Source organism: Ptychodera flava, chromosome 11 (genome assembly GCF_041260155.1).
Source record: "Ptychodera flava strain L36383 chromosome 11, AS_Pfla_20210202, whole genome shotgun sequence".
Lineage (NCBI taxonomy): Eukaryota > Metazoa > Hemichordata > Enteropneusta > Ptychoderidae > Ptychodera > Ptychodera flava.
In genome coordinates, this window is record NC_091938.1 from 16,124,279 (window position 1) to 16,150,841 (window position 26,563).

The 26,563-nt window shown below is 37.0% G+C and overlaps 2 protein-coding genes across 3 annotated transcripts; both read left to right on the forward strand.

Annotated features, from left to right (window-relative positions):
- Positions 1–4,636: 4,636 nt before the first annotated feature.
- On the forward strand, positions 4,637–23,283 carry LOC139143632 (leucine-rich repeat and death domain-containing protein 1-like). 2 transcript variants are annotated; one of them, XM_070714123.1, is made up of 3 exons: positions 4,637–5,099; positions 9,252–11,594; positions 19,854–23,283. In XM_070714123.1, the coding sequence occupies exon 2, from the start codon at positions 9,300–9,302 to the stop codon at positions 10,815–10,817; it is 1,518 nt and encodes a 505-aa protein (XP_070570224.1). In that variant the 5' UTR covers positions 4,637–5,099; positions 9,252–9,299; the 3' UTR covers positions 10,818–11,594; positions 19,854–23,283. The 2 variants fall into 2 exon arrangements, with proteins under 2 accessions (XP_070570224.1, XP_070570223.1); XM_070714122.1 differs by having other exon boundaries at positions 4,923–5,099; positions 9,248–11,594.
- Positions 10,841–12,335, forward strand: LOC139144382 (leucine-rich repeat and death domain-containing protein 1-like). The gene is made up of 2 exons (XM_070715084.1): positions 10,841–11,594; positions 12,322–12,335. The coding sequence occupies exons 1-2, from the start codon at positions 10,841–10,843 to the stop codon at positions 12,333–12,335; spliced, it is 768 nt and encodes a 255-aa protein (XP_070571185.1).
- Positions 23,284–26,563: the final 3,280 nt, after the last annotated feature.

The window sequence follows — 26,563 nt, forward strand, 5'->3', positions numbered from 1 at the left end:
ATGAACACCTCAAAAACAATGAAACAGGTCACTCGCCTTTCAAAGACGAGAATGAAAATTCACCAGTGTTATCGCAACACTTTCCTTGAGACCTAAAGTTCTAGATTTCAACTGTTGAAATCCCTCACCCGAAAGGTTTTTATGTCAACTACAATAATCGGCTGAGGGCGCTCTTTAAAAATTTCATTGTCCCCTGTTGTAAAGGGGTATCCGGAGTGTCAGTCTGTTACCAGCTCCGCACTCCTCAGCAGCCATTTATTATTATATTATGTGTTCGGCCGAGAATCTTCAGAGAAAATAACTACTTCTTGTCGGCAGTGGCATGGAATTTATTTCACTTTTCTGTATACTTGAATGTCATATTTTATTTACGGTGCCGTCAAAAGAAAGACGGAGGATAATGTGAGCTAGCGTCATAGTTCATTTGAGCACGGTCTGGAGGGACCGTCATTCTGAGTTTAGGGCTGCGGTGGTATTCAGCCTAAGACGTTTCCGATATCATAAGCATTCGAGTCCAGATCAATACTAGCTGATGAAGTTTCAAGGTTGTAGGAAATAAGAGGTACAAAGTTCAAGAATTGTTTTCCTGAAGTTAATTTTGATGCTGTCCTTGCACACTGAAAGCCTGTAATGTAACATATGCCGGTGAAGTGCACGAACTACCGACCATTCATCTAATACTTTTGCAACTATTGCAGGCAACGTGCACCACACGCCGTCCCGCTAACCATATAGAATTAAAGGCAGACATAGACATAATATACTTCGCCTAGTTTTCATTCAGCTAGTATCTGGATGTCAGTAAAGCTAACAAAAGCGAATTCAGACGGGATGTATGAAAACAAGTCTACACTGAATTTTGATACATGATAATGGCCAATTTATCGGGACTTTAAAAACGAGAAATAGTACAAGGAACGCAAGGGCATGTAACTGCAAAAGTACATCAACTTGTCACATGTTTACGACTCAATGTCGCAGTTTCATGATTGGCAAAATCCATGAAATAGAATCAGTCTTACTTTCATCAACGACCATGGCAACGACGTATACCTCTGTTGCGCGCAGGAGGCACTTGCACAGAGCAGGCACGCTTGTCAAGATCGAAATTTACGACCTTTTACCTAAAGCAACGAAAATAAGAACATCACTGGTATTTTTTGGCTGGAAGCCACGACAGCTTTACCACTAACACTGCATCGTTACTGAGTTAACGAGTGTTGGCAGGATTATTACACCACATTAAATCAATTTGTTACGAAGTTTGTATTTGGATTTCAAACACTGCATATGCATCAAAAGAACAATGTTCTCGGTTGGAGAGCAGCAGACACATGTAAAGAAGAAAAACCCTTTTGATTTTTCATCATTGATCAAATTGAAATATTAAACATCCGCTAACATCTGGTGGTGTGTTGTTTACGTTTACATACTGACCGTAAGTGCTACTACTTTATGAAGTTTACGAATCTCGACCTAAACAGTCTGATACTAGGTAGAAACAAAAAAAATAATGTGGTGATATACGCCCCGTTCACAAACAAGCAAAGAAATTAATACAAATTTATTATACATAAATACCTACATCCATACTAGACACACACATCGATAAACAAAGAGATGCATTCATACATACATACATGCACGTATGTATGTATGTATGTATGTATGTATGTATGTATGTATGTATGTATGTATGTATGTATGTATGTATGTATGTATGTATGTATGTATGTATGTATGTATGTATGTATGTATGTATGTATGGTATGTTCCTTTTACATACCGCAGACAAGGAGTATGTGTACGTACATACATTGCAAAAGAATGTACACGATATCAAGTACAAAATTGTTTCACCTAATTTGGATCAGACGTTCAATTTTACTTTATACAATTTCTTGAACGTTTTGAGGAAAACAATAGTTTCGAATCGAGACAAGGTTACCTACACGAGATAAACCACCCTCAATAATATTTTCACGCACCAATCACACACCAATCACTGTACATAGTATACATAAGGCGGAATTATCAGAGAGTCACTAATTTGGGATAATTGGATCTTCATATTTTTCAAATTTTCAAAAGTTTGAAGTGCCGTATAGCTAAATGTTGCAATATTACAAATTACTCACAAAAACAAGTGTATATCTCAAACAAAAAAGCAGATGACTTTACATTTGCAGGTTAAACCGACATTACTTCACTATCCAATTATCCCAAATTCGTTCCAATCGTGTCAATGAAGTTGCACCCTATACAGTTTACTCTTTAGAATTCTCTTTTATCAGGGAATTCAATGCCCTATCGATTTGGCGTTCAACTAAAACTTAAGTGGGAAAGAGAAGACAATTATACGCCGTAAAGGCTATCCAAAAGGAGCCGATGTCGACAGCGAAGAGTGATAATTGCGAAACTATAGCAACCAAGACGTTGTTATGCGTGTCGTGACCCTCCAATCTGCACAAAATCGTTCAAAGCAATCTCGGTCTGGATTGGTTTGTTTGATTACGTTCTGCCAGAGACAAGAAGAAAAAACTCTTTGTCTGTGTTTCTGCGAATTTCGGAATTGAACGCCTTGCTGCTCAGCTTCTTGCGTGAAAGCAGAAGACGATAAAGTCTGCATATGGAAGCTGTAAATCTCTAATCTGAATCCAAATTAATACAAATGTCCATTGCCTTTCGATTTTGTACATGTACTTCTGAACAGGACTATAGTGCAAGTTTGATTGCAGTCAGAAAAAATTGCCAAATTTCTTAGATGCAATAACCTCGCCAAGGGCGAAGTCAGGAGAATTTCTAGGCTTCGGGTCTGAGCAAATTCATCTGATTTTTAATGATGCATAATCTAAATTGTAAAGTTTGTGAGTTTGGATATAATCCACCAAACATCCAGAATTGAGTATATCTCGCAGTCCACACAGCTCCACCAATATTTCAGATTAAATGAAAAATTATTGTATACAGAGAATGTCCAGTACAGTCAAATTTGAAGAATGATCTTAGTAGCTGTAGCTATTATTAGAATGTTTATTACACACTTGAAATTGTGCATGTCCTGGTAATGTATGTACGGAAAAGTACAGACATTACTGGGACTTGCTCAATTTCCTATCTTAAAGAAATCTGAGCTGTTTTTTTTTCTCCTAAAAGCGACAAAGCAATGATCAGGCTATTGGTCGAGTGACTTCAGAGAGTTGTCTTGCTCTGGGTGGTCTCACGAAGGACAACCACCTGTTAACTCCGCGCCATAATTAGAAGAGCTAAACATGTTACACAATGTTGAACTTTCTCAAGAATATGTGCTTGACAATGTTTTCTTTTAGCAGATTGTATCTTTTTGTTCGTACTGGCGAATTACAAAACTTGTAAATATTTAGGGCATAAATCACGGTGTCAGATATTTTTTTCAGAAATCTCCATTTCTATGAAAACCTACCTACGCTGCGTCGTCCAAAACACTATAGTGAGCTTAATTGATTTTTGTGAAAGTCTGGATAAGGTTGATGAATCCTGATTTGGCTGTGAAGGCCACCAACCTTTGGTGCCGACTGAAATGATTGTGGACAAATTTTGGGATTAGATCTGAGATAGTGGAGTAATTCTGTACGTTGAAATTATTCTCCTAAGGGGCCAAACACGTACGGGAAAGCTAGCTGCAATAATTGTAGCCCTCGGACAGAAGAAGTCGGTGCACGGCCCAAGGCCTACAATTTTGCGGCTCGGAGGAAAACCAATAAAATAAATAACACCATTTTATTACAGTAGTCTTTGACAGTTAACAAGAAAAATAAATGCACAAATCATAATACAAATTATCAATTAAAATAATTTAAGTAATTTTACAAAGCGTTTTGGTGCGTCTAATAGAAATCATGGTTTGATTAAATCACAGAGTAAAATTGACAGAGTGGCAACACTTGCATGCCTTTTGTTCCATGGTCGTCTCGGTAGACTATTGGCTTTTCATATTAAAATGAGCTTAAAAGGTGTTAAACTTTTTGGAGGCTTGGTTTGTGGTTGATAATTACACGAGATTATGCGAAACATACGACGAGATGGCATCGTACTGCCAGTCGCGTAGCAACCATAGTTACTTTGTGAGCTCTCAGGCCAGAAACACTGCCTCACGCCAATCAAAACATAACACGCCAGCAGTTTCATAAACATGTCCTTTCTTGGCGCACGTGTGAAAGACGGTATGACTGACCGTAAACCATTGAGTAAAACCAGACAGTATCGATAAAAGACTTTCAAATTTGGTTCAAACACACTCATTATATATTCATAAAAATATGAGAGGAATTTTTAAAACGGTAAAACCCACTTTCCTGAAGCTCAAAACACTCCCGTTTTCGCCAGCACATCAATTCCGATCAGCACCACACGACAACAACAACACAAGCTTTGTCGAACATACTTTCGCTTAACAATTGGTGAAAATCCGAAAATTACCGAAGGGTGCATGGTCGGCACTCTTCGGAAAAGAGAGCCAAGAGCTTCGTGAGGCGAGGCAAACATGGATTGCTTACGTAACCGCTTCACGCCTTAAACAATAGCTGTTGCCACTCTGTCTATGATATTACTCTGTGATTAAATCAACAGTATTTTTTTATCATCACCAGCGACGGTTATTCAGCTGGTACGCTTCATTGAGATTACGATAGTCAAATCCTGTTACATTATATAATCACCCCGTCTTCATTACTTTGTCATTAAGTCATTCACATTGCAATTTGTTAGATTTTTTAATGATTTGCGTCGGCCTAGGTCAGAAACTTTGAGTAACACGCAGATGGTATATGGGTTTTCGGGCAACGAAACCTAAAACGGGGAGCGGAGCTACCGATGTGCGTGACGAACCCGTGGGCTATAAATTCTGCGACTGACGTCAGCCTTGCGTTCACCCAGCAACCAAGAGAAGCCGTGCGCTGTGTACATATGTGCGATCAACTGTGCAGTGTATGGGTAAAGGCGGGAGCTGAATAACAGCTCACACGATTCCAGGCTCAAATCGCGGTTTGAACCCACACTTACTTGCTGACGGATAGGTGATCATTCGTCTGGTTTTCTGCCTGATTTACCTCTATCAAACGGTAAGTAGGTTTCAACGCGATTATAATGTTAACAGGTGGTTCCCGAGTCACAGTCGAGCAACTGAATGTGCACATGTGCACCAACACGTAACGTGAAGTTCGACGGGTTGGATTTTCATATTTGTATGTTCCTCTGCGATCTCTCTACATTCTCTCTCGACGTTTTGTTGCATTTTTACTTGCTCATATGGTCTGTTGTCGCGTGAATGTAATCTACGATATAACCAGCCACCGCGGTGCCGTGGTATGTACTGTTCTGTTGTTGTGTATTTGTCCACTGTACTGAAGCTTTGCCCCTTGATCGATATGTCAACGTCCAGGATCTACAAGGAGACTGTTCCAAGGCAACAGAGCGACAAAAATCCACAATTAGCGTTACTGTAAAATTACTAATAGCGTATTTATCTTCATGATTTACGGTAGGCCGTTCATACGCGTCGTTTCTATGCCGACTGTGATAATTGGGAGCGTACGTGCGCGCCCTTCCGTTTCTCCGGAACAACCCGCACCGTACACTGTACACGCGACCAGAAAACCCTGTTGCATTGTTGAGCCGTCGTTGCTTTCAGCGTGTACACAAACGCCGAAGCTGTCTTGAGATTTCATTTCAGAGATTATCTGACAAGGTGAATGTAATCAGATGGCTGAGCTATTTAATGGAAAATTCGCCGATTTTCAGGACAATGGCAAGCGCCTTCACCTGACCGGACATACGACTGAGCATTCCAACTCACACTTGAGGTCACTGTGTTGTTTTGAGTGTATCATAAAGTGTTTGCCAAGTTTGTGCATTCCACAGAAACAATGCACGCTGTGAAGCCTGTCAATGTGAGATACAAAACAATTGTCACCCAACAACACCGCGAAATTTCAACTCCGTAGCAAACATTGTATAAACCGGTAGCGCGCAAATTTTACATGGAACCTTTTCAGCATTTTGGATAAATAAGAACTGGCAAGGTGCAATTTTACAGATCAACGGATCGGTCTAGCGGAATGTGGCTTACGAATAAATACTCTATATTATACATTAAAACGTTCATTCGCCACCATTACTTGCGCCATGCCTTTGAACTTATACCACAGCTACTGCAAGTTTCACTTGTCAAACGCGAAAATTGTGATCGCCAAAGAACCTGAGTCTGCACAATATTTGAAAGTTCCATAAATAAATAAAAACGTTCTTTGTGTTTGCTCTGTTGTTCTTTGGCAGTACCGGTGGGCAAACGGAATTTTTTCGTTGAAAGTGGCAGCTTGGCTGAATTTGTATGTTATATTTGGAGCATGGTTAATATATGATCAGGTGTAAAACAACTTCAATAGATTTTATGAGAAATGAGATGAAAGTATGTGACAGGCTTGTGACGTGCTTTCTTCATCACCTCAGTAACGCACGGAGGGATGTCTTCAAGAAATCTGGTCTCATATTACTGGTGATCGTATTGATACCTCTACTTTTAGGGGAGAACCATTTTATTTCTGGGGGTGGGGAATTTTGAGAAAAAAAAATTGTCGGCTGATGAAGGAAAAAAAATAGTTGGCTCCTGTAATGGTTATAGAAAACAAAAGACTGACAATACAAAATAGTGCTGTCATGATAAAGGAAAAATAAAGTGCTGCCATACCCATATCCTTTGCCCCCACCTCAGAAATCAGATGGCCCTCCCCTTATGTCACTGTGTTCACTTAGATATTACTATACCCTCTCTAGATAGAAGTAGCTGCCTTTTTCAAAACTGTGACGATCTTATTCCAATGTTACCATGGCTGCGGTATGTTCAGTGCAGTTTGTTTTGAAACCGGAGTCCCTCTCAAGTTGTTTTGGTGAGTTTCGGATGACAGAGGGGTCACCACTGTGCCATGCCGCAATGTGTTGCATCCAATCAGTCACTGATGATGTATGAGACACTTCAATGTAGACCTGTTTACTAACCATTGTGTTCTGTGCAGGTATATGGTTTCCAGCCCACCAACTACTAACAGGAAATATATAGTGTATGAAGTATAGAGTAGCACTGTACCTGAGCCCCCAAGGCTATTGTCTCAACTGGTTGTTTTATTTCACATCAGATTCTTGACATACTTCAGTCTCTATATTCTGATTAGGAAAAGCTGAACGATAGCTACATTCCAAAATAGTAAATTATAATACCTATACTACATTTCACCCTTTGGGCGCCAAAGTCAACTTTTGTCACCTTTCGAAAATATGCTTCAGTCAGTTTTTTCAGATTTTTGTCAAAATTTTGATAAAAAACTGTTGCCCATGAAATGTGATGTCCATTTGGTCCAAAATTATCAAAGAATTACAGAAAAATTCATAAAAATTGGTAAAAATGTTTCACTAAAATTTTGGTGCGAACAATTACAGCACTCAAAGGGTTTTACCTTTTCACTGATGTGGTTTGTCCCAATTCTATCGTTCTCTATGGTAAATTTGGACTTCTATACATTAAAACGGGGTGAATGGATTATTTAGGATGTTAAGGCCTCACCTAATATTTGTCACTGAACTGGTACTGCGATAAGGATTTTTTTTGTTCATTGTTTTTTTGTCCTCAGTATTTTTTGTTTCACTATCTCAAAAGATTAAACTTACATGTACTGACATGGCAACAACAGAACAGGAATGTTTGAAATCTTCAACAGCAGAAGTAATTCTTACAGTCATGCACAACAAGACAGCAATAACAAGTTCACTATTCAGAATTGTCAAGTGTATAGAGATGATCCTACAAATGTTGGCATTTTCTGTCATAGGTACATGTAGCACACCGTGATTTTTTTCACATTTTCATTTAAAGTGTACAGAAAGAAAGAAGAAAGAGAAAGATTGATGTGGCTTTTCTAGATTGAGATGCACAAGGATGAGGAACAAAATTTCTCAAATAGGTTCCTGAACAGTCAACAAAGAGTAATTCTCTGGCAAATTTGAATTTGATCACATTTGTTCACTTTTATATTTAACGCAAGTCTCCCCTCATACTTGAGATATTACAGAGCCAGTCAATTAATTTTGCATATTTGAAAATGATGGAAAAATTCCAGTGATAACACCCCCCACCCCCCAAAAAATGGAGTTTGTAAATTGGATGTGGTAAGAGCAGAAACTTCTTTGAAGTATGAATTCAATTTTATTGACCTCTGCATTTTGTTGATGCACAAGAAAGGGTTAGTGACCTGTAAAAAGTTTGAGGTAGAAGACATGATAGTGAAAAGAATCTTGAATATTGATGCAGAGTGGATGACAATGATGCTATCAAGGTCTAAGGAATCAGGCTTTCCTGCTGTTGTCTATGTTGCATACTGGGGGTAGGTACTTTACCAGAGAGCTGCATTCCCTTGGGGAGTGAAATTCACGCCAGGTACTCAATACACCCATCAGTATTACAAATAGATAGGTCATGCTGTGATTCGCTTGTTGTACCTGCTTTGAAACCTGGGCTAATGCGTTGTCGTTGTTTGAAGCTCTTTGTTCTGGGTATTGATCGGAGTGGAAGTTCCGTCATTAAAAAAAGATATAACACTCCAATTCACAGTACGCAGCATTTTAATGGCACTTAAGATTCTTCTGAATGTTGCAGCGTAAATATTTTAGAGTTCAGCAGACAATGCTCGTGCTGAACTATTTGAGTTTATGACAAGGAATATTCATGTACAATTTAACATCAACACACTCTCTTTAAAACCGAGTACCTGACAACGTCGATATTTTCCATTTTCTCCCCATTTCTCATAAAAATGTACGATCTACGCGTGATCATTGTGAATGGTATTGTAACACTGTTGCAGCATTCGTCTACGACTGTAAAGTGCTTATTCATGAGTACGAGTCTGTTTTGTGTTGCGTCTTAAGTTGCAAATTTTCAAATATATTGCATGGCTGTTTTGTCCATTGTGTTATATATCAGTAAGCACTGTTGATGTCAAATGTTAGTCTGTCTACAGTCTTTCATTCAAAAGATTGAAAAAGGTTTAATGGAGATTTTCATGCTTGGTAGAAAGCAATGTAATTAAGAATAGTCTGGTCTGAATCATTAGTTTACAATTGCCAATTAAAAGTGGAAAAGGCCAGATCTGTATTGCCCTAGGATTAGAAGTGACGAATCAGAGTGGCCAATAAACCTACTTCTTTTTTCTTTTGAAAGGCAGTGGTTGTGTTGAAATGTAGAAAAGTCTCCACATCAAAGCGGCCACACAATGAGTAATTCCACCTTACAAGCCATACCTACCATCGAGATAGAAGCTGCATCGGACATCGAACTGCCACAGAACGATGCCGAGGAGGAGGAGGAGAGAGTAGAAACGCCAGAACGGGAGGAGGCGGCGGAAGTAGCGGAGGAGGTTGTCCATGGTGAAGATTGCGATCACGGTAAAGAGACTGATGAAGTGAAAGAAGTTGTCGAGGACAACAGTGGCAGGGTGGAACAGGAACCTGCGGAAGATGGCCAGGAAAACAAGAGTATTAAGAGCACGGTGTCCAGTAGCACTCAATATGACCCCAGCATGGTTCAGGCTCATCCCCCCAAAATAGATATAGATAACGCAATGCATATCAAAGAGGTAGCTAACTGTAACGCTCAGGAGGTAGTGATCGAGAAGGACGAGGCAGAGTTTCATGTAGAGATGGTTAAAAGCGCCAGCGGTAAATTTTGTGTGAATCTCAGTGAGCAGGGACTCAGCGAAATTCCGCCCAGGGTATTTGACTTTCCCGAGCTGCAGTGCTTGTTCCTCAGTAACAATCAGATCACTGAGGTCCCGCCCGAGATCGGCAGGTTGCGAAACCTCGAGGTCTTGATGATGCAGAATAATAATGTTAGTAGCGTCGCCGCAGAAATTGGAGAGTTGGGAAAATTGCAGGTGTTAGAATTGAGTTGTAATGAGATTCCGTCCCTGCCTGCCGAGATCGGTAACCTCAAATCACTGCGGCAGCTTTACTTGAATGATAATCAAATTGAATCGGTGCCGAAGGAAATCGGCAATTTATCGGAACTGACAGCTCTGGGTCTTAGCGAAAACTTTTTAGAAACGCTGCCGCGTGAAGTGGCCACTTTGAAGAAGTTGACAAACTTAGGTATGAATAATAATAACTTGAGGTTCATTCCAAAACCACTGTGCTCCTTGGAACAGCTGACAAAGCTGGGCTTGTCGGGTAATAATTTACAAACGCTTCCGGCCAAAATCGAAAACTGGATTGAACTGTTGGAGTTGCACCTCAGCGACAACCAGTTCGAATATTTGCCAATACAGCTGTACTGGCTGCCAAATTTGGAAGAACTGAACCTGTCCAACAACAAGATCAAAGAAATATCACCAGAAATCGTAAAACTCGGCAATCTTCGAATTCTTGGCCTAAACAGTAATGCGCTAGAATCTCTACCAGAGGAAATTGCACGGCTACACAAGCTAGAATTGCTAGGGGTCGACGGCAATAACCTTCGTGAATTGCCGCAGTACTTGTCAAACTTAACCGGAATCAAAGAACTGTATCTGAGCAACAACCGTTTAGAACAGCTTCCCGAAGACGTCTGTTTATTGTCAGAGGTTGAAATTCTCTCCCTGGCTGGCAACAAACTGAGCAGCCTACCAGTGGAGCTCACCAACATGCGGCATATAAAACACATGGCCATTAATGAAAATCACTTAGATCACTTCCCCTCAGCATATGCTCACTGGCCGAGGCAGAATTCCTCACAGCTAATAATAATTACATCATAGAGCTACCGTTAGAAATTGAAAACATGTTAGCGCTACAGCATCTAACCCTGAGCGATAACCGAATAGAGCAATTTCCGAAGGGGATTTGCAAGCTGCCCTCGCTAGACATTCTAGATTTGAGTGGGAATCTTATGCAGACCATACCTCCTGAAGTTAATGAACTCGAAGATTTATCCAGTTTAATTTTAGATAGGAATAAGTTTGAAGAGTTTCCCGCAGAGCTGTGTACCATGAAGGGTTTAGAAAAGCTATCGTTGGAGAGTAATCCTTTGAAAATCATGATAGATGAGCTATACCTGATGAGGACTCTAGTCGAGCTTAACATATCAAACACACAGTTCGATGAGTTCCCTGTAGAAGTGTGCCTGATACCTAATATAGCTAATCTACAGTACGATCAGTCGGCGGGCAAGAAAATGGATGTTCTGCCCGAGAACATCGCCGAGATGGTTAATCTGAAAGAACTCAATGTTGACAACAATTGTCTGACCACGCTACCTGTCGTCATCGGCAGACTTAACGAGCTCCAGAAACTGTCGGCTGCAAACAATCAGATCACGCACCTTCCAGAGAGCCTGTGCGCCCTGCAGAATTTAACGGCCCTGTACTTGGACAACAACCAGCTGGCAAAATTACCGACCCACTTTGATAACCTGATCAACATGGAGGATCTGCGTCTTGAAGAAAACCCACTGCTCCATCCACCAACCGACATCTGTGACGGTGGAATACTCCAACCAATCGCATTCTTCCTGCAAAGATCTCAAGAAAGAGAAGGTAAGATTTTTAAATAAATTATTAGCACCAAAGACTCTGTTTCAAGTTTAGCGATTTGTTTCATCAGACGAGACATTAACTTTTATTTTATTGCCAAACTATAACAACTGTTACTTTTGTGTCTTTCGCTATCAAATATCTTTTTCAACTTTAAAAGAGGGTAACATTTTTATGGTCAATGCCTTAAGAAACTTGCAAGTCTTCATAAATGAATTTATGGCTTGGTAGTTTTTCACTGAATCTTATTGTGAGAGATACCGTATTTGTACCGATTGTCATCATCAGTCTGTTTGAAATTTTTCAGTAACTTTTTTGTACAAAGACTAAGAAAAACAACCCCTTCATACTGTATACAGTGTAATACAATGTACATCTCAAAACTATAGCTGTGATTTTTATTTTTTAAACATTTTCATCTCCTTAAATGCAAGTGAATGCATTACATTATCAATAGATTCTATTGTTTCACTTGCAAATTAGTTAATTTGCATATCAAAGTAAAAATCTTTCAAATACCGAAACAGTCAAATCAATGATTTTACAGTAGGACTGCATGACCCACATGTGAGAAATTTGAACTAAGAATTGTGGTAAGTTTGAGTGTGTAAACCCTTTCAGTGTTCTCTACAGCTTGGAAAATCTGAGGGTGATCAATTTACATAACAATGCATAATTTGCATATTCATTTGTTGTTGAAATATATTCTATTGTTTGATTATTAACATAGGAATAGGTTGGTGAAGAAAAAATCACCTTGTAGAGAACTCTACCTTTAGCCTCCAGACTTTGGTACAAGCCAATTATTTTTAGAAGGGTGGGTGGACATGTAAACAGGATATGGGGGTGCAAGGGTTAATGCCTAAAAGTTAATCTCACAATCGTTTCAAGGTATACATACACATTTTTTATCAAGTGACTAAATAATTTATGTTTCTGGCTGCTCTCAAATATCAAATTGTCTGTAACAAAATTGAGTGCATACATGGAAATATTGTAGAGACATTTAAATAAGATACTTTTTTTAGGCATTCTTGAAATAACTCTTGCGTGAAAAAAATGTGACAAAAATACAGATACTGTACAATGAACGGTTGTTACTTTTTTATTTCAACTTTCAAGACATAAAATTTTGGTGATATTAAAAAATGTAATTGAATACAAGATATAAATGATGTGTAACAAACATTTACACATGCACCATGCGTTGAAAAATCTTCTCATTAAAAAAAATTAATATATAAAAAAATTAGAGAGCTTTATGGAAAACATACAAATATTGAGAGATGTGAATTTTTATTTTGATCATCATGAACGATTCTTATATTCTGTGCCATGACAAACATGTAACATTCTGACAAAATATGATAAATGTAACACTAATACCCTTTAAAAGTTACAAAATGTCACAAATATTGGGAAATTTGAGTCGTGAAGGAGAAATTAAGTACAACATAAAAACCTGTTCCTACATAAACCATATATGCAATGCTGGTACCATTAACTTCCAGGGTCATGAACCTCCTATACATTTTACTTGGTGAGATATTGGCAAACTGTTATCCGCTATTAGCCCCCTCTCTTCAAATGCCAATTTAATCATGTTTACTGGACTGTGTGACATTAATAGCGTGAAAAGAAAGAGTCTCAGGGGACTGTCGTTACATGGAGAGTAATTTGCTGAATGGACTGCTCGCCTTTTTAAAGCCGACTAGTGATAAAAAAAGATCTCTGTGCCGCTGTGATATTATCTCTGAAGAGCCGGTATTGAATTGAGAAAATATTCATTATTATGTTACGGTTGCTTTGCACACCATTAGGGTACATGGGAGTTTCTGATGATGTAGTGTCGGTGGGTTCTTTCTACTGCATGAGGAAGGAAGAATAAATTAGAATTTGCATGTATTAGTATGACTCAGCTTGTCAGTGTGAAGAATAGATACTTGTTACAGTGTGCCTAGCCTGAAGGTTATCAAAGCCACCTGTCTCACTTCATTACCTACGCTTGCAGCTACATGTATGAAGCTGGTGCAGTCACCAAAGTGATTTAAGAAGGGCAAATGAAACTTTCCTGGTTTATTTTAATGATTGTCTTGACATTAATAATTGACGATAGAATGGCATTAGTGGATTTGTGAACAAGCTGAAACCAATCAAAACATATAGAAAACTTCTTTTGAGAGACTGAAGCAAAAAATTATAAAAGCCGGTGAAAATTTACATAAATTTAAATTTATAAATGTATTCATATCTAACTACCCGTATTTGTATTTTACAGTATACATTACTCTGAACGAAATAATCAAACAGGTTTCTAAAATGTTGTTTGCCAATTTGCACCAGTATTAGTATAGTTAAAGAGAAAATTTAAAAACAAGAAAATCCAGTTGTTTAGAATTCAGGGGCATTGACATCATACAGTAAAGCTACACAAGATATCATACCATAAATATTCAAGTGTCAGGGTTCCATAATTCAAGTGTCAGTAAAAGCCAGGTGCTAAGTGAACAATTACTGTCATAGATATGTGGAGGAGCTGTGCTGTTATGGGGCACCCAGAGTCTGACATCACTGCTATAAACAAAAACTTTTGTTGAACTTTTTGTCTCCTGACAAGATCACAAAGTACCCTTTTGTTGTGGGCACTCCCGGGTACACCCCTGGTACACAAGTAGGCTTGACCGACAGAGTATTGTCTAGGGTCAGGTTGCCATGGTGGTGGTAATCAGTGTCAAAGGTCATCGGTAGCTATGTGTATTGCGGGGACTGTTTGTGAAGCTGTTGAACAACACTAATTGCAGTGGTTTTGGAAAAAAGGCAAAAATAGTGACAATAAAAGGCAAGTCAAAAGTGCAGAAGTACACACCCAATGGCTTATTCAATTTCATTGACGTGATGACTCCACTGTATATCACGCCACATAAATAAAGAGATTCTCATAACCTTTCGCTTCAGAAAATAGGGCATATCGACAGGTTGGGAACTTGCCAGGTTTATTTCAGAGACCTCGAAGACCTGTGGAAAAAGAAAAAAAAATTTCTAAATACCAGATAAATAATACATGTATGTTTCATACAACAATTGATTTTAAATATTGGTGGAATTTTGGAACTTCTTTCACAAGAGGGAGAAAAGCAAAATTTGAGAAAATTATATCACTTTTGCAGGACTTCACTTGTTACATGTAGAAACTCATCTGGAGTCTTTACTACGGTACAAGGAAGTTTGAAATTATGTCGGTAAGGTTAGCAGAGGCATACATCTCTCTTGTCTGGCCTTACCTGACTAGAAATTAATATACCAGTAATTCCAATTTTATTTATAAGAGAATCAGACCAAAAAATCGTTGAGTAAGTTGAGAAAACATATTTTGAAAATTTAGAATTCACGTTGACATGACGATGCCTGAAAATTCAGGTGCTGATACTGTTGAAAATAAAAGGGAAGAATGGTTGAAAAAATATCACATATTGTAAGATTTCATTTGTTAATATGATTTATCCACTCAAGAAATTGAAATCAGTAACATCTGTGAATCTGTGAGCGGTGTTGCTGGGTTTTTATACCAGGTGTGTTATTTGTTAATATTTATAACAAACACATGTTGTGGAATGTGCCGATGTACATCTGTTGCCATGGTGACTTCTAGAGAGATTAATATATCAATATACACATAAATGTACAAGATACATTGTTTATTGCAGAGTGTTTAAAGTTCAAAACCTTTGTGATAATTTAACGTAAAGATGTGAGAAATACAACTCATTTCTTTATTAGATTTTGACGACACTTTCAGGAAATCGTTCCTCGTTCTTCAGTGAATAATATTGTACCTTTGACATTATTTTGTTCATGTTTCTTCCACATGAGTGTTTTGGTTGCTTCTTTACCTGACAAGGGTATGCACAGCTGGTTGTCAAATATTGACCGCACAGCACAAACCTTGTTCTCGGCCATGCAATGTGTACACTCCTTCAATGACATAATTTTCTGTTACGGTATGTACATGTACGAAGCCATATGATGAAAAGTCCACAACGAATTATCATGTATTGAGGAGAGTTGCATGTACGACAGAGCATGATTCAGTGTATTGACGTCAACAGAAAAAAATTAATCACGTCTTCCTTGTAACAAGATGTAATCAAAGCGATATCAACAGGAGGACATGAAACAATTTTTTTGATCTATGAGCCTTTAGATTTCGTCAACCACCACCAGATAATTCATCTTTCACATGTATTGTATGGTAATGGAAATTTATTGAACGCATGTTGTTGCAATTGTCCCTGAGAAATTTAGCACAGCAGAGAACTCTTTATTAGCATGACAGCTAGGCTCAATAAATTCAGTTTGTGAATCTGTTCCCTATGGATCATCTTGTGAGAAATTACACTTTTACAACAATGGTTTGGCCCAAAACTCATTGTTTTCAATGGTGTGGGTGGATCTGTAAACAGGGAACTGGGGTCGAAAAAGTCCAATATTTTGATAAAGAAACTCTTAAAAATTACATGTTGATGGCTTTTTCAGCCTAAATTCCATCACAAGAACACGTATATAAATCTATTATGATCCTCACATTTTATGATTTCTTACAAAGCTCTAGATCAAAGAAAAATTGAATGTTTATACCATCAACATATGAAGAGACATATCTAGAATTTACATCTTTGCATATTAACTGTGATTTTTTTCAATCATGATTATCCTGTTGCAGAAATATGGAGAAGACTTCCTACTAGTAGATGTAATTGCATGTACATATTGTCTGTGTAGTACTTTTTATAGTTTGATAATATAGTGACATTACTATTTTAACATATCTACACAAACCTCATTGGTACAAGTGTGTTTATTATAAATTAAAAAGATGAGTGATGAATGTAATCTAATTTAGTAGCCCTGGAGGAGTCACACAGAATATCAGAATGTGTCTCCACTTTATTGCAAAATGTTCATCATGTTATGTGGATGCACCATGGTAACTGTTGTAAATTGTTTTAAGGTAGAGCATGCCTCTGGGACAGATATTCTGACCCTTGACCTTTCACAATATTTTTTTGGTCTACCACTTGCATGACTTGTTAGGGCTTATTTTGAAACTCATGGAATAACTTACGTTCTTACTGATTAATTTTTGTTGAAATCCACAAATTAAAATCACCCATAGAGTTGACGCATGGATGACGGCCATTTTGAATTTCAAATATTGGTAATTATATGGTACTTTATTTCCATTGTACTACCATTTGCATGGTGACCCTCGATTTTTATTCTTCATTTTGAAAGAGAATGGTTGAAAGTGTTGTTGAGGAAAGTTTGAGCAAAAGTCTTGATTGCAAGGCACATATTACCTAAACTGTAGACATTGGAAATGTACTAGTATATACTAAGCTTTTGCAGTTGTGATACACACACATAGCTGAGTAAAATGCTAGCCGTCTAAGTGATGAAAGCTTTTTCATTATAGTTAAATCAGGTGTGCTCTGATTTAAAGGACACATAATTTATGATTTACAACGAAATTGGTGAGCGTAAAAAGAAAATCCAGCTGAGATCTAATCTATGGCTTCAGGCACCTGCAAACTTTCAAGTTAAACATTGGGTATCCTTGAAATCGGATACAAGTTACCTCTATCTGCTGATTACTGCCGGGGGGCTCAGCTCAAACGTGATTTCAGAAATTGACTTAGCCAATATGATGGCCACTGTGGCCCATCTGCTCCTTGGTTGGGAGACTGAATCATTGCAGTCTGAGAATGGATGCAGAAATTAATGGCGCCGGGAGCTATGTATAACCTGTGTGTCAATTTTCAAACTTGTGACTCTGAAAAGCTGATATTTGCTGTACTTACTGTAATGTAACTGGAAATGTCTCCGTTTAAAATTTGGTGTCACTTTCCATGATTTGGTTTTTCATTTCTGTCGTGAGGTTTGATCAAATATTAAACCGTCTCACCTTACTGACAGAGTCATATAATTTACAATATCAATTATTATTAAATGGGATATGGCTCTTTAATTCACATACCCCTTCCTGTGAAAAAAAATCAGTTGATGGCCAAAAGCAATTACTATTTTACAGTTGACTCACTGCTGTTTTAGAACTGAGGAAATCCATCAGAATAGAATGGACAATAATTTATCAGATTCTAGCGTTCTACAGTACCTTTGATTTTTTTTAACTTTGACATTTCAAACGGGAAACCTTCAAAGTGGACACTGCCATTTTTAGTCATCCTGACTTTATTAAAAATATTGCAATGCCACATACGACGTGCTAGGAAGATACTTGTTCCAAAATGGAATTGAAACAATTGTCAAAATGTGTTGAATACACCTCAGCATGGATATGACTATGTTTGTGCTAAGACGTGCTTTCAAAAATTCATTGTCCCAAAGTGTGATTTTGACCTTTTGAGTAATTGTTTTTGAACAGGAACTTCATTCTCTACTTGTAAAAACAGAAATTACATGCACATGTATGCACTAAACAAATGCTAGCTTTTAGATTTTTGGCCTGGTATACTTGTCTCTGAACCAACATTTATGTCATTCATGATTTTACAAAAAATGTTGAGGCTGTCGTACGTCTTGTCTGAATTATGTAAATATTATAACAAAACCGATTGTGAAAAATTTTACTCATTTGGTAATATGAATACCAAAGAGAAATTGGAACATGAATATGAAGAGATTCATTTTTTTTCTGCATAATGGTCAGTAAGAATTGTTCTTTTTATTCATTCATTTCCATAGTTACATGTAGTTCTTGATTTTGAAGGGGAATCACTTCTGCTTCCTTGGGAGGGCAGCTCGAAAAGTTTAAGTCTCTCTTTACCACAGTTTGTGAACCTTCACAAATTGGCAATTCTTGTCGGATGTTGCCATTTTCCTATTTGCTATTTGCATCAAGTTCAGAAAAAGGATTGACTTTGAAATTGTTTGCATTACTTTTAAAATACCAAGTGGAAATGCTCCAAATTATTTTAGTGAATATTGATTGACTGCACACTGTGCGATCATTCCAGTTGTATGAACCTACATACTAATCTATTAGAAACAGTTTACTACAATGACAAGGTATATACATTTTATGTACATCACGTCTCTATGAAATGCTGTGCAATCGTGTACAGGTGGCTTCATCATTGGAAGATTTCAAAATTGAGATAAAAACTCATCTTTTTAAGTCATTTTATTCTTCAATTACTTACATGTAAAGTGCAGATATCATTACCGTCTTGTAATCAGTGTAATTTATTTTTATGTTCTTGTTTGAAGATGCTTTTTATTAAAACTGCACATCGAGATTATTTTTAACTTTACTGTTAGGCACTGTATCAAAAATAATGATTCTGATACAAGGAAATCAACCAGAAACCCATTCAAATAAAAAAATGATTTTATTCTTCATGCTCTGCAAGAAAGAATCAATCTCTTGAAAGAATCATGCAGTAGCTCTGATCAATATATAATAAGTTTACAATTGCGAGCAGATGCCACACCTACCTGATAAATACAGTTCATGTCTCTGTGGATATCATAAAATCCACAAATGACATTTTAAAGTGCGCATGTGCATGCTTAACACAGGTGAAAAACCTATCAGGAATTTTAATGTTGAAAAAAATTATTTGATACTTAAAAAATTCTTTACATCCCTACTGATTTTGTATGGGGAGTTTGGGCAATTGACTGAGTTTCTACTCATTGGTGTTCATATGATGCGGAACTTTTTTTTTCTCACCGTAAATGTGAATTTATTTTTGTGCAAAATACATCTGTGCATTATCTTACTGGAGAGACTCCTGTATCAAAATTTACATAAGATTAGCACAATGGGAGACGTAGCAGTTGAAATTCAGTTGTACATGTACATGCTTAAAATCGCATTTCTGATACATTGTCCTTGAACCTGTCTGTTGATAGAATAAACAGGTAAATTTATTTCTCTGCTTGTACATGTTTGTACATGACATTTGGAAATGAATGTTTGACCAATCACTGTGAAATCCAGAAGGCATATCAAGGTACATGACAAGACTTGACTATTAATGAGTTTAATATAGCCAGCAACGGTGAAAGCTTATTCCCTCCGATTTACAATGTGAAAATTATCGCTGCCACTTTTTCAAAAATATCACGGTGACAATTAATGTGTCAGAATTAATCTCATACTTTCAAAAATATAGGTCTTGCGAAAGCCATTCTATCAAAATTGTTATTGGAGACTCTCTTTCTTCTTGTATTTTACAGAGGCACTGTTGATGAAGATGTTTGGTTGCGTGTCGGTTAATCTGATCGAAAGGGAGCTACCGCACTTGATGCGGGCGCTGCATTTCAACAATGAACACATCAGGTCCGTACAGCGGCAGTTCCGGGACAACCCAAGGAGATGATATTTAACGCGTTATTAATGTGGCGCTCTGTGAAAGGGAAGGCGGCCAATGGCGACGAGCTTATGAGGTATCTTCATCTCATCGGCATGCCGGCCTTGTCTCGAAAGCTGCATGCGATGAAAGTGTACTCCCTAGCACACCGTCTCTAACTGCGAAGGATGGGTATGACTAATGTACTCCTCAGCCACAGCAAGACCTGTAAGACGGGATCTGCATAAGAAACGTGAGCCTGTGTAAAGGACACCGTGCTCCATATGACTCTTTACAGTAAGATTTATTTCCAATCACATAGGTGGTACAGTTAAAGCAGGTACCCTAGCTAAGTGTATTTAATTTGGCAACTTCCCTGCCTCAACCAGTGTACTTGAATCAACGATGATTTAGGTTCAAGGTTTTTCCAGCAGCGATGAAACTACTCCTCAGCTTTCTTGTTGTTGATATCTCAGAATATCAAATTGATGTCTGCAGACAACGACACAGAAATCTTTGCATCTGTCCTTTCCCAACAAACTACTTTCTGAATAGTTTTGAAGTCATAGGACCATGAATATTGGTAGATTTGAGAAAATTTGGTCACAAATCATTAATATTGTATTTTTATCCTTTATTCTTGATATAAGAAGCAAATGGCTTGAATCCCGACTTGAAAGTCCACAACAGATATTAGTGTAATAAGGACCTAATACTTAATTATTATTGATGTTAGATTCTTTGCTCTGAACGTACTTACAAATCTCCTTTGATTTAGCTGTTGTAGATTTTGTAGATCAAAAATATTGAAGTTTTATAGTTGTTTTCCTTGCCCTAATGTTTGCACTACTAAAATAGCAGAATGTTCACTGAAGCTGTAAAAAATTTTGCGGAAACTACAAAACAATCCGATTGAAACGATAAAAATTCATGGCTTACGTGTGTGTGTGTGTGTGGGGGGGGGGGGGAGGTTGAAAAGTGTGCGTCAATGCACACTGGCATTTCACGACACAGTAAAATACAAGACTTCAAGCCTAAGGTAATACGGAACTTCAAATGAATAAATGAGCAAGTTTGCGTAAATTGCGCGATGTTCTTCGGGCTAAAACTGACATTTGGCTTTTTATTCAAATCAGTGATATCCAATAGTTTGTTTATCTTCCAACTGCATTGGATAATGTCAAAAGAAAATGAGGTGTCGGAGTGTTGCAGCTGCTGTATCAGAGAAAACATAGTCATGTTTGTGATTGTCAGTCGCACATTCAATGTAATGTACTTTCATTTCCTGGGTGAGTTATTCTATTGAGAATTTACAAAGCCGCTTGTATAGCAATTTCCACAGTGCAGCCATTACGGGCAGTAATAAAAATTTTGCAGTTCATGTAGTTGTAGATTACAAAACAATATATCAAATTAATTTTGCTACTGACCTGACATCAAGGTAATTTTGTAATTTTTTGTGTAAAATATCAGGTACATGTTGATTGTATAAAATTTTAATTCACAATTGATCCTTCACGGCCTGTACGTTGTGAATGGTTACACATATGTCAGGCGTACTTTCATTCTCTAGGCAATATTCAGTGCCAAGCTTTCAAATATTGCATCTCCACACTTTAAAATTGAGCGATTTCCTCTTGGGATTTATATGTATATGAAAAAAAAAAAGGAAAAGATACCGTTTTCAGAAAGCCGTCCATTAAAAATGCAAGTGCATCCATGACTTGCAATAGACCAGTACAAATTATTTTAAAGGTGTATTGATTGAAATGTGCAGTTCACTTCGATCAACACTCGTTTTTGTTCTACATGACTGTATAGGAACATAAAGATGTATAGATATTTGAATATTGATATTTTGATATTTTTCATGCTCCTTTTTTTGTAAATGTTGAAATCGATATCTCATTGTCATGTAGACTTTGAAGCCTCTCACGGCAAACTGGTTTTAGCCCTGCTGTTTTCAAAGGCTGGGTCGGAACAATAAACAGAAAGGGTAGGGATGGCAATTTTAATCAATATGTACGTCACATTTTACTAGCAGTCTTATTCTTCAGCAGTGAGGAATACAAACCATATGATGGAATGTTATCGCTTTATAAGGTTTGTTAAAAGATTTCATTAAAATATAAATTAAACCTCGCAAAATATTGAGTGTACTTTAGCACAACATATTCACATCTTTTCTACATATTTTATCACATAAATTTGCCAGTCCATTAATATTTCTTTGATTTGTTTCCCTAAGCAATTTTATTCAAATTTGCACAGAACGGAAGCGTTCCATGCAAATATTCCCATATATACTTTTCTCATAATCTATAATATTGTATCAACATTTGTGCGATGAATGTGGCACGAGAATTCACATATTGATTTTGTGGTTCCATGAAGGACTTTATTTGCTGTAGCACCAGTTTGTAGTTGTATGAACTTACTACCTGTATTGACATTTTTTATAGATTCTTTCGCCAAGCCATGCAATGCAGCTCCTTACAAAGTATTTCGTCCACTTTCTAATCAATCACCAATTGCTGTCATTGCAATAACATGCTCTGCCCATAAATGAGCATAGTTTATGAAATGAGATGTTTTCATCGGTAAAGGTAATCATGTGATACAGAAAAGCAGCCATTACTTTTTGCAGATGGCTGGCCCTGGAATATGTATAATTATAACAACATTCATCTTGTTGCCTATCCATGTCAAAGACTTCCTATTTGTTGCTGGTCAGATTACAGTTTTTATAAACCATGTCCATTTTTCTTAATATTGGTCATGTAATAGCTGGCCAAGACAAGATCGCTAATATTATTTACAGGTATAGAACTTGTATGTATTCAGATGTGCTGTGCTTTTTTGATTTTGGCCTTTGTTTTTCTCATTATTATTGAACATACTGTTTGTTCAGTTATAAAAACATGTTGTTGCATATGTATGCTTTGACAATATACTGGGTTTACCAATGCGAGCAAAACTCTGTTATTTTTGTTTTGCCTGTTTTAGATTTCTTTTCCATGTGGTTTACAAATACCAGTAGTCATCAAACACACATATTTGTCAGAAAGCATTTTTTTTTTCATCTTCGTTTTGATGTAACAACTGCTACTATTTGTTGTCAAGCACAGCGAAACCACACAACAGCGATTCTGCTTTTCTCAATTAGCATACATATCAAAGTTGAGATTATTTGGAGGATGAGATAATGCTGATTAATAAAGGCAAATTCTCGTCAATTATTAATTTAATAATTTCATGCATACATGTATCTGTTTTTACTGTAATAAACAATTCTTGTGACAAAAATTTTTAATTTATTTGTGCCTGTTGTTGAAAAACCAGTGTACAGTTTGTGGAATGTTTTTACCAGCATTTTATCATTTCTCATCATTTATTTGTTTTACTGCTTCAACTTCCTGTTCAAAAATCATCACACCATGAACAATGTTAGAACCACGTTATTGTTTTTCAATGGTATGGTTGGACCACACAGTCCATAGGGGAGGGACTGTGGTTGAACCATATCATGGGGTGACTGGTATGACTCTATACAGCCATATTGATAGTCCAGCTTTTGATTTTAATATTTAAAGTCCCTGAAGATCTGTAAAAATATTTAATGCTTAATATATTATATAGATATACTTTCCAATGTTGTGAGTCAAAAAAATATCAGGCATGTATAATGTTATAGAATGGTGTGCTCATGGATGACTGTTTTCATGAGAGAACGGAGCCGTCATTTCATTGGACCATGGAGATAGCATAGAGTGTATCTATGATTAGTATTGAAGATGCATCTGTTGGTTTGAGTGACAGTCACAAAACAATGTAACAACTGCACGGTGGGGGAGTTTTTCAGTTGAGTTTTGATTTCCCAGATGGTTTGTGAATTAGCCACCCTTTGCAAGATGGGGGTCGATGCTTTTTTGTTCTCCGAGTAACAAAAACATTTGCTTTTGCCCTCTAGAGAGCTGACACATCACATTCAATTTCTCAGCCTTCCTGCTTCCACGGGAAAAAAAAAGGAAACCGTTAATGAAAAACAAGTCTGACTTCAAAGCTTGTTATACGTTGTGTTTTGTTTGGCTCTTCTTTTTGTGGCTTGTCATGACCTTGAAAGGCATTAGCAAAATTATGGTGTATGTCACTAGACACCAGAAAAACATTTGATTGAAGTTTACAATAACATACCTACCCATATATTAAAAGCATAACAAATATTATTTATCACCAAGATACCGGTACGTTTCATATTGTATATTAGTTCCAATAACTTGGTTCAGTGTTGATAATTTATTTCTTTGTAAATGAGTATCATTATTAATATTCCATTTTAAGTTCTGTTTTCATATCGCAAATCACAGGGGAAAACTCTGAGAAACTTGAATGCAACCTACGCAATGACCGTTTCCATCGGAATAACAAATTCATTTAAGAATACAAATTCCTGGTAAACTAGTGTGGCAGATTCATTGTTGGGAAAAAAAAACAAACGATTTTTCTTGATCCTTCTTTTCTACATTATTTTTGTTCAAGTAACAGTTATGTTTGATATCAATGTCAAGATTTTACATTACGATAGACAATAGGAACATGGTAACTAAAAATGATTGAATCACATCTGTTTACAACCACAACAGTGAGGAATAGACAACAATGGCGAAACATTTCATTCTGTGCAGCATGTATAACAACAAACCATTGGGTACCAAAATGTAGTCTTATGTCATGATTTTTCATTCCTTATGACATATACTTCTTATCTTTGACTATCGGAAAGTACTTTCAAATACAATACAATATAATTTGTAATTTACAGAGCCAATATCTTACAATATTTTGTTTTGAAGAAACTTGCAAATTACCGAGAAGTACAGGTTCCAATGAGACAAAACAACTTGTACTGATTGGATGATCTACTTTGCATATTTACATATCATTTGCATATCATGTTTCATTTGCTGTTCCAAAATGTGTGACAGCTCCCCCTAGGGCACTTCACTTTCTGTTCACAGTCCTGTCATAGCTCAAAGGTAATGAAAGACACGTCAGTTCATTAGAAAAAGCTCAAACGTTGAAATTTTACATCAATATAGGTTAAAATGTTCTTCAATTACATTCTCTGAAATACAGAAACAAGAATTAGAAATCTTTTAATGACATAATGAAAGGAATGGAATTTTACTTTGAGTTTCAATGTCTGTAATAAAATATGTTTGTTCATCAATGGTGTCATAATGCATATTTATATTAATTTTATCTTTGCAAATATGTTGTGTAAATAAAATATTTTACTGTAGTACTTTTTCAAAAGATTGTTCCGTTTCAAACATATACATCACAATCAGAGAGATTTGTTGAGTCTTTTACCTTCATTTGTTGAATGCCCTACTATACACTTATCCTTTGTCCTTGCATCTCTAGGGATTCAGACACAGTTCCTCTATATAATATTGCCTTCGGCCTTGCGATATATCTCTGGCAATATTTTGAATTAAAAATCTACATCTTCTAAAACCCACTTTTAATATGTCACATGTGATACCAGAAGGTATCTTTTAATGTCAGCATTAGGCAGCATTTCTGTATGAGTAGACAGAGCACAACTTGAAAAGTGGCTCATATTTGCTGTTCACTATAAAAATAGAATTGCTCTTCAAATATCTGCATTGACACTCGCGTTAGTCTGCTCAGCCTACATAGAATACTTAAAATTACAGCTGTCTACAATATGTATTGCTTGGCTAGGTCAGCATGTAACAGTCTAATGAACCATGTGTGTAAACCCTTCAGTTTCATGTGCAGCACTTTGCTGACAACATCAAAAAGTGTATGGGCTAATAAGGAGTGAATGATGCATCTATTAGTGCTGTCTTGATGGGTTTGGTAATGCTGAGGCCTGCAACTTCCAGTTCTGCTTGTGATAAAGGCATCGCTGCAGTGTTAAATCAAGTTTACCGCCTTTCCTCTGATTATTGATCAAGCTTTTAATGAAAGAAGTTAGCTATATTCTCTTTCGGATGCAGCTTCTGAACCTTATCTTGAGGTATGCAGTGTAGCATTGAGGCATTATTGCATTGGTATACTCCTGTGTTTCCTCTGGCTTCTGAAATTTTTTAGTAAATTTATGTATTGGGTATTGAAACTTTTCGTAAATTTTGAAATTCATAAGTAAACTTAACCGTTCCAATACTGAATATCATTCAATCAAATTCAAATTAAGTACAACATGTGCTTAGACAGAACTATTTTGAGGTTTGGGGGCCTTGAGCTCTCAATCAACCAGCTGCTTCCTTGCATTCGTATATATTTACGAATCAACAATGAAAAAAATTTGTGAATCATCTAAAAAATGAGTAATTTTACGAATTTGAGAGTGGCAGAGGAAATACAGTACTCATAGATCACTTACAGATACATGATCATGACAGCTTATCAATCACATAATTTATGGGCCTGTTTTCTGCCAAGGGATATTTCTTAGGGAGGGGCTGTGCTAAAAGAAACACCGTGACTGCTTGGCTAGTGGAGATGAACCATTGAGCACCTATGATAGATATGCGTTATGTTTAATTGATGACAAGAAACAGCTGG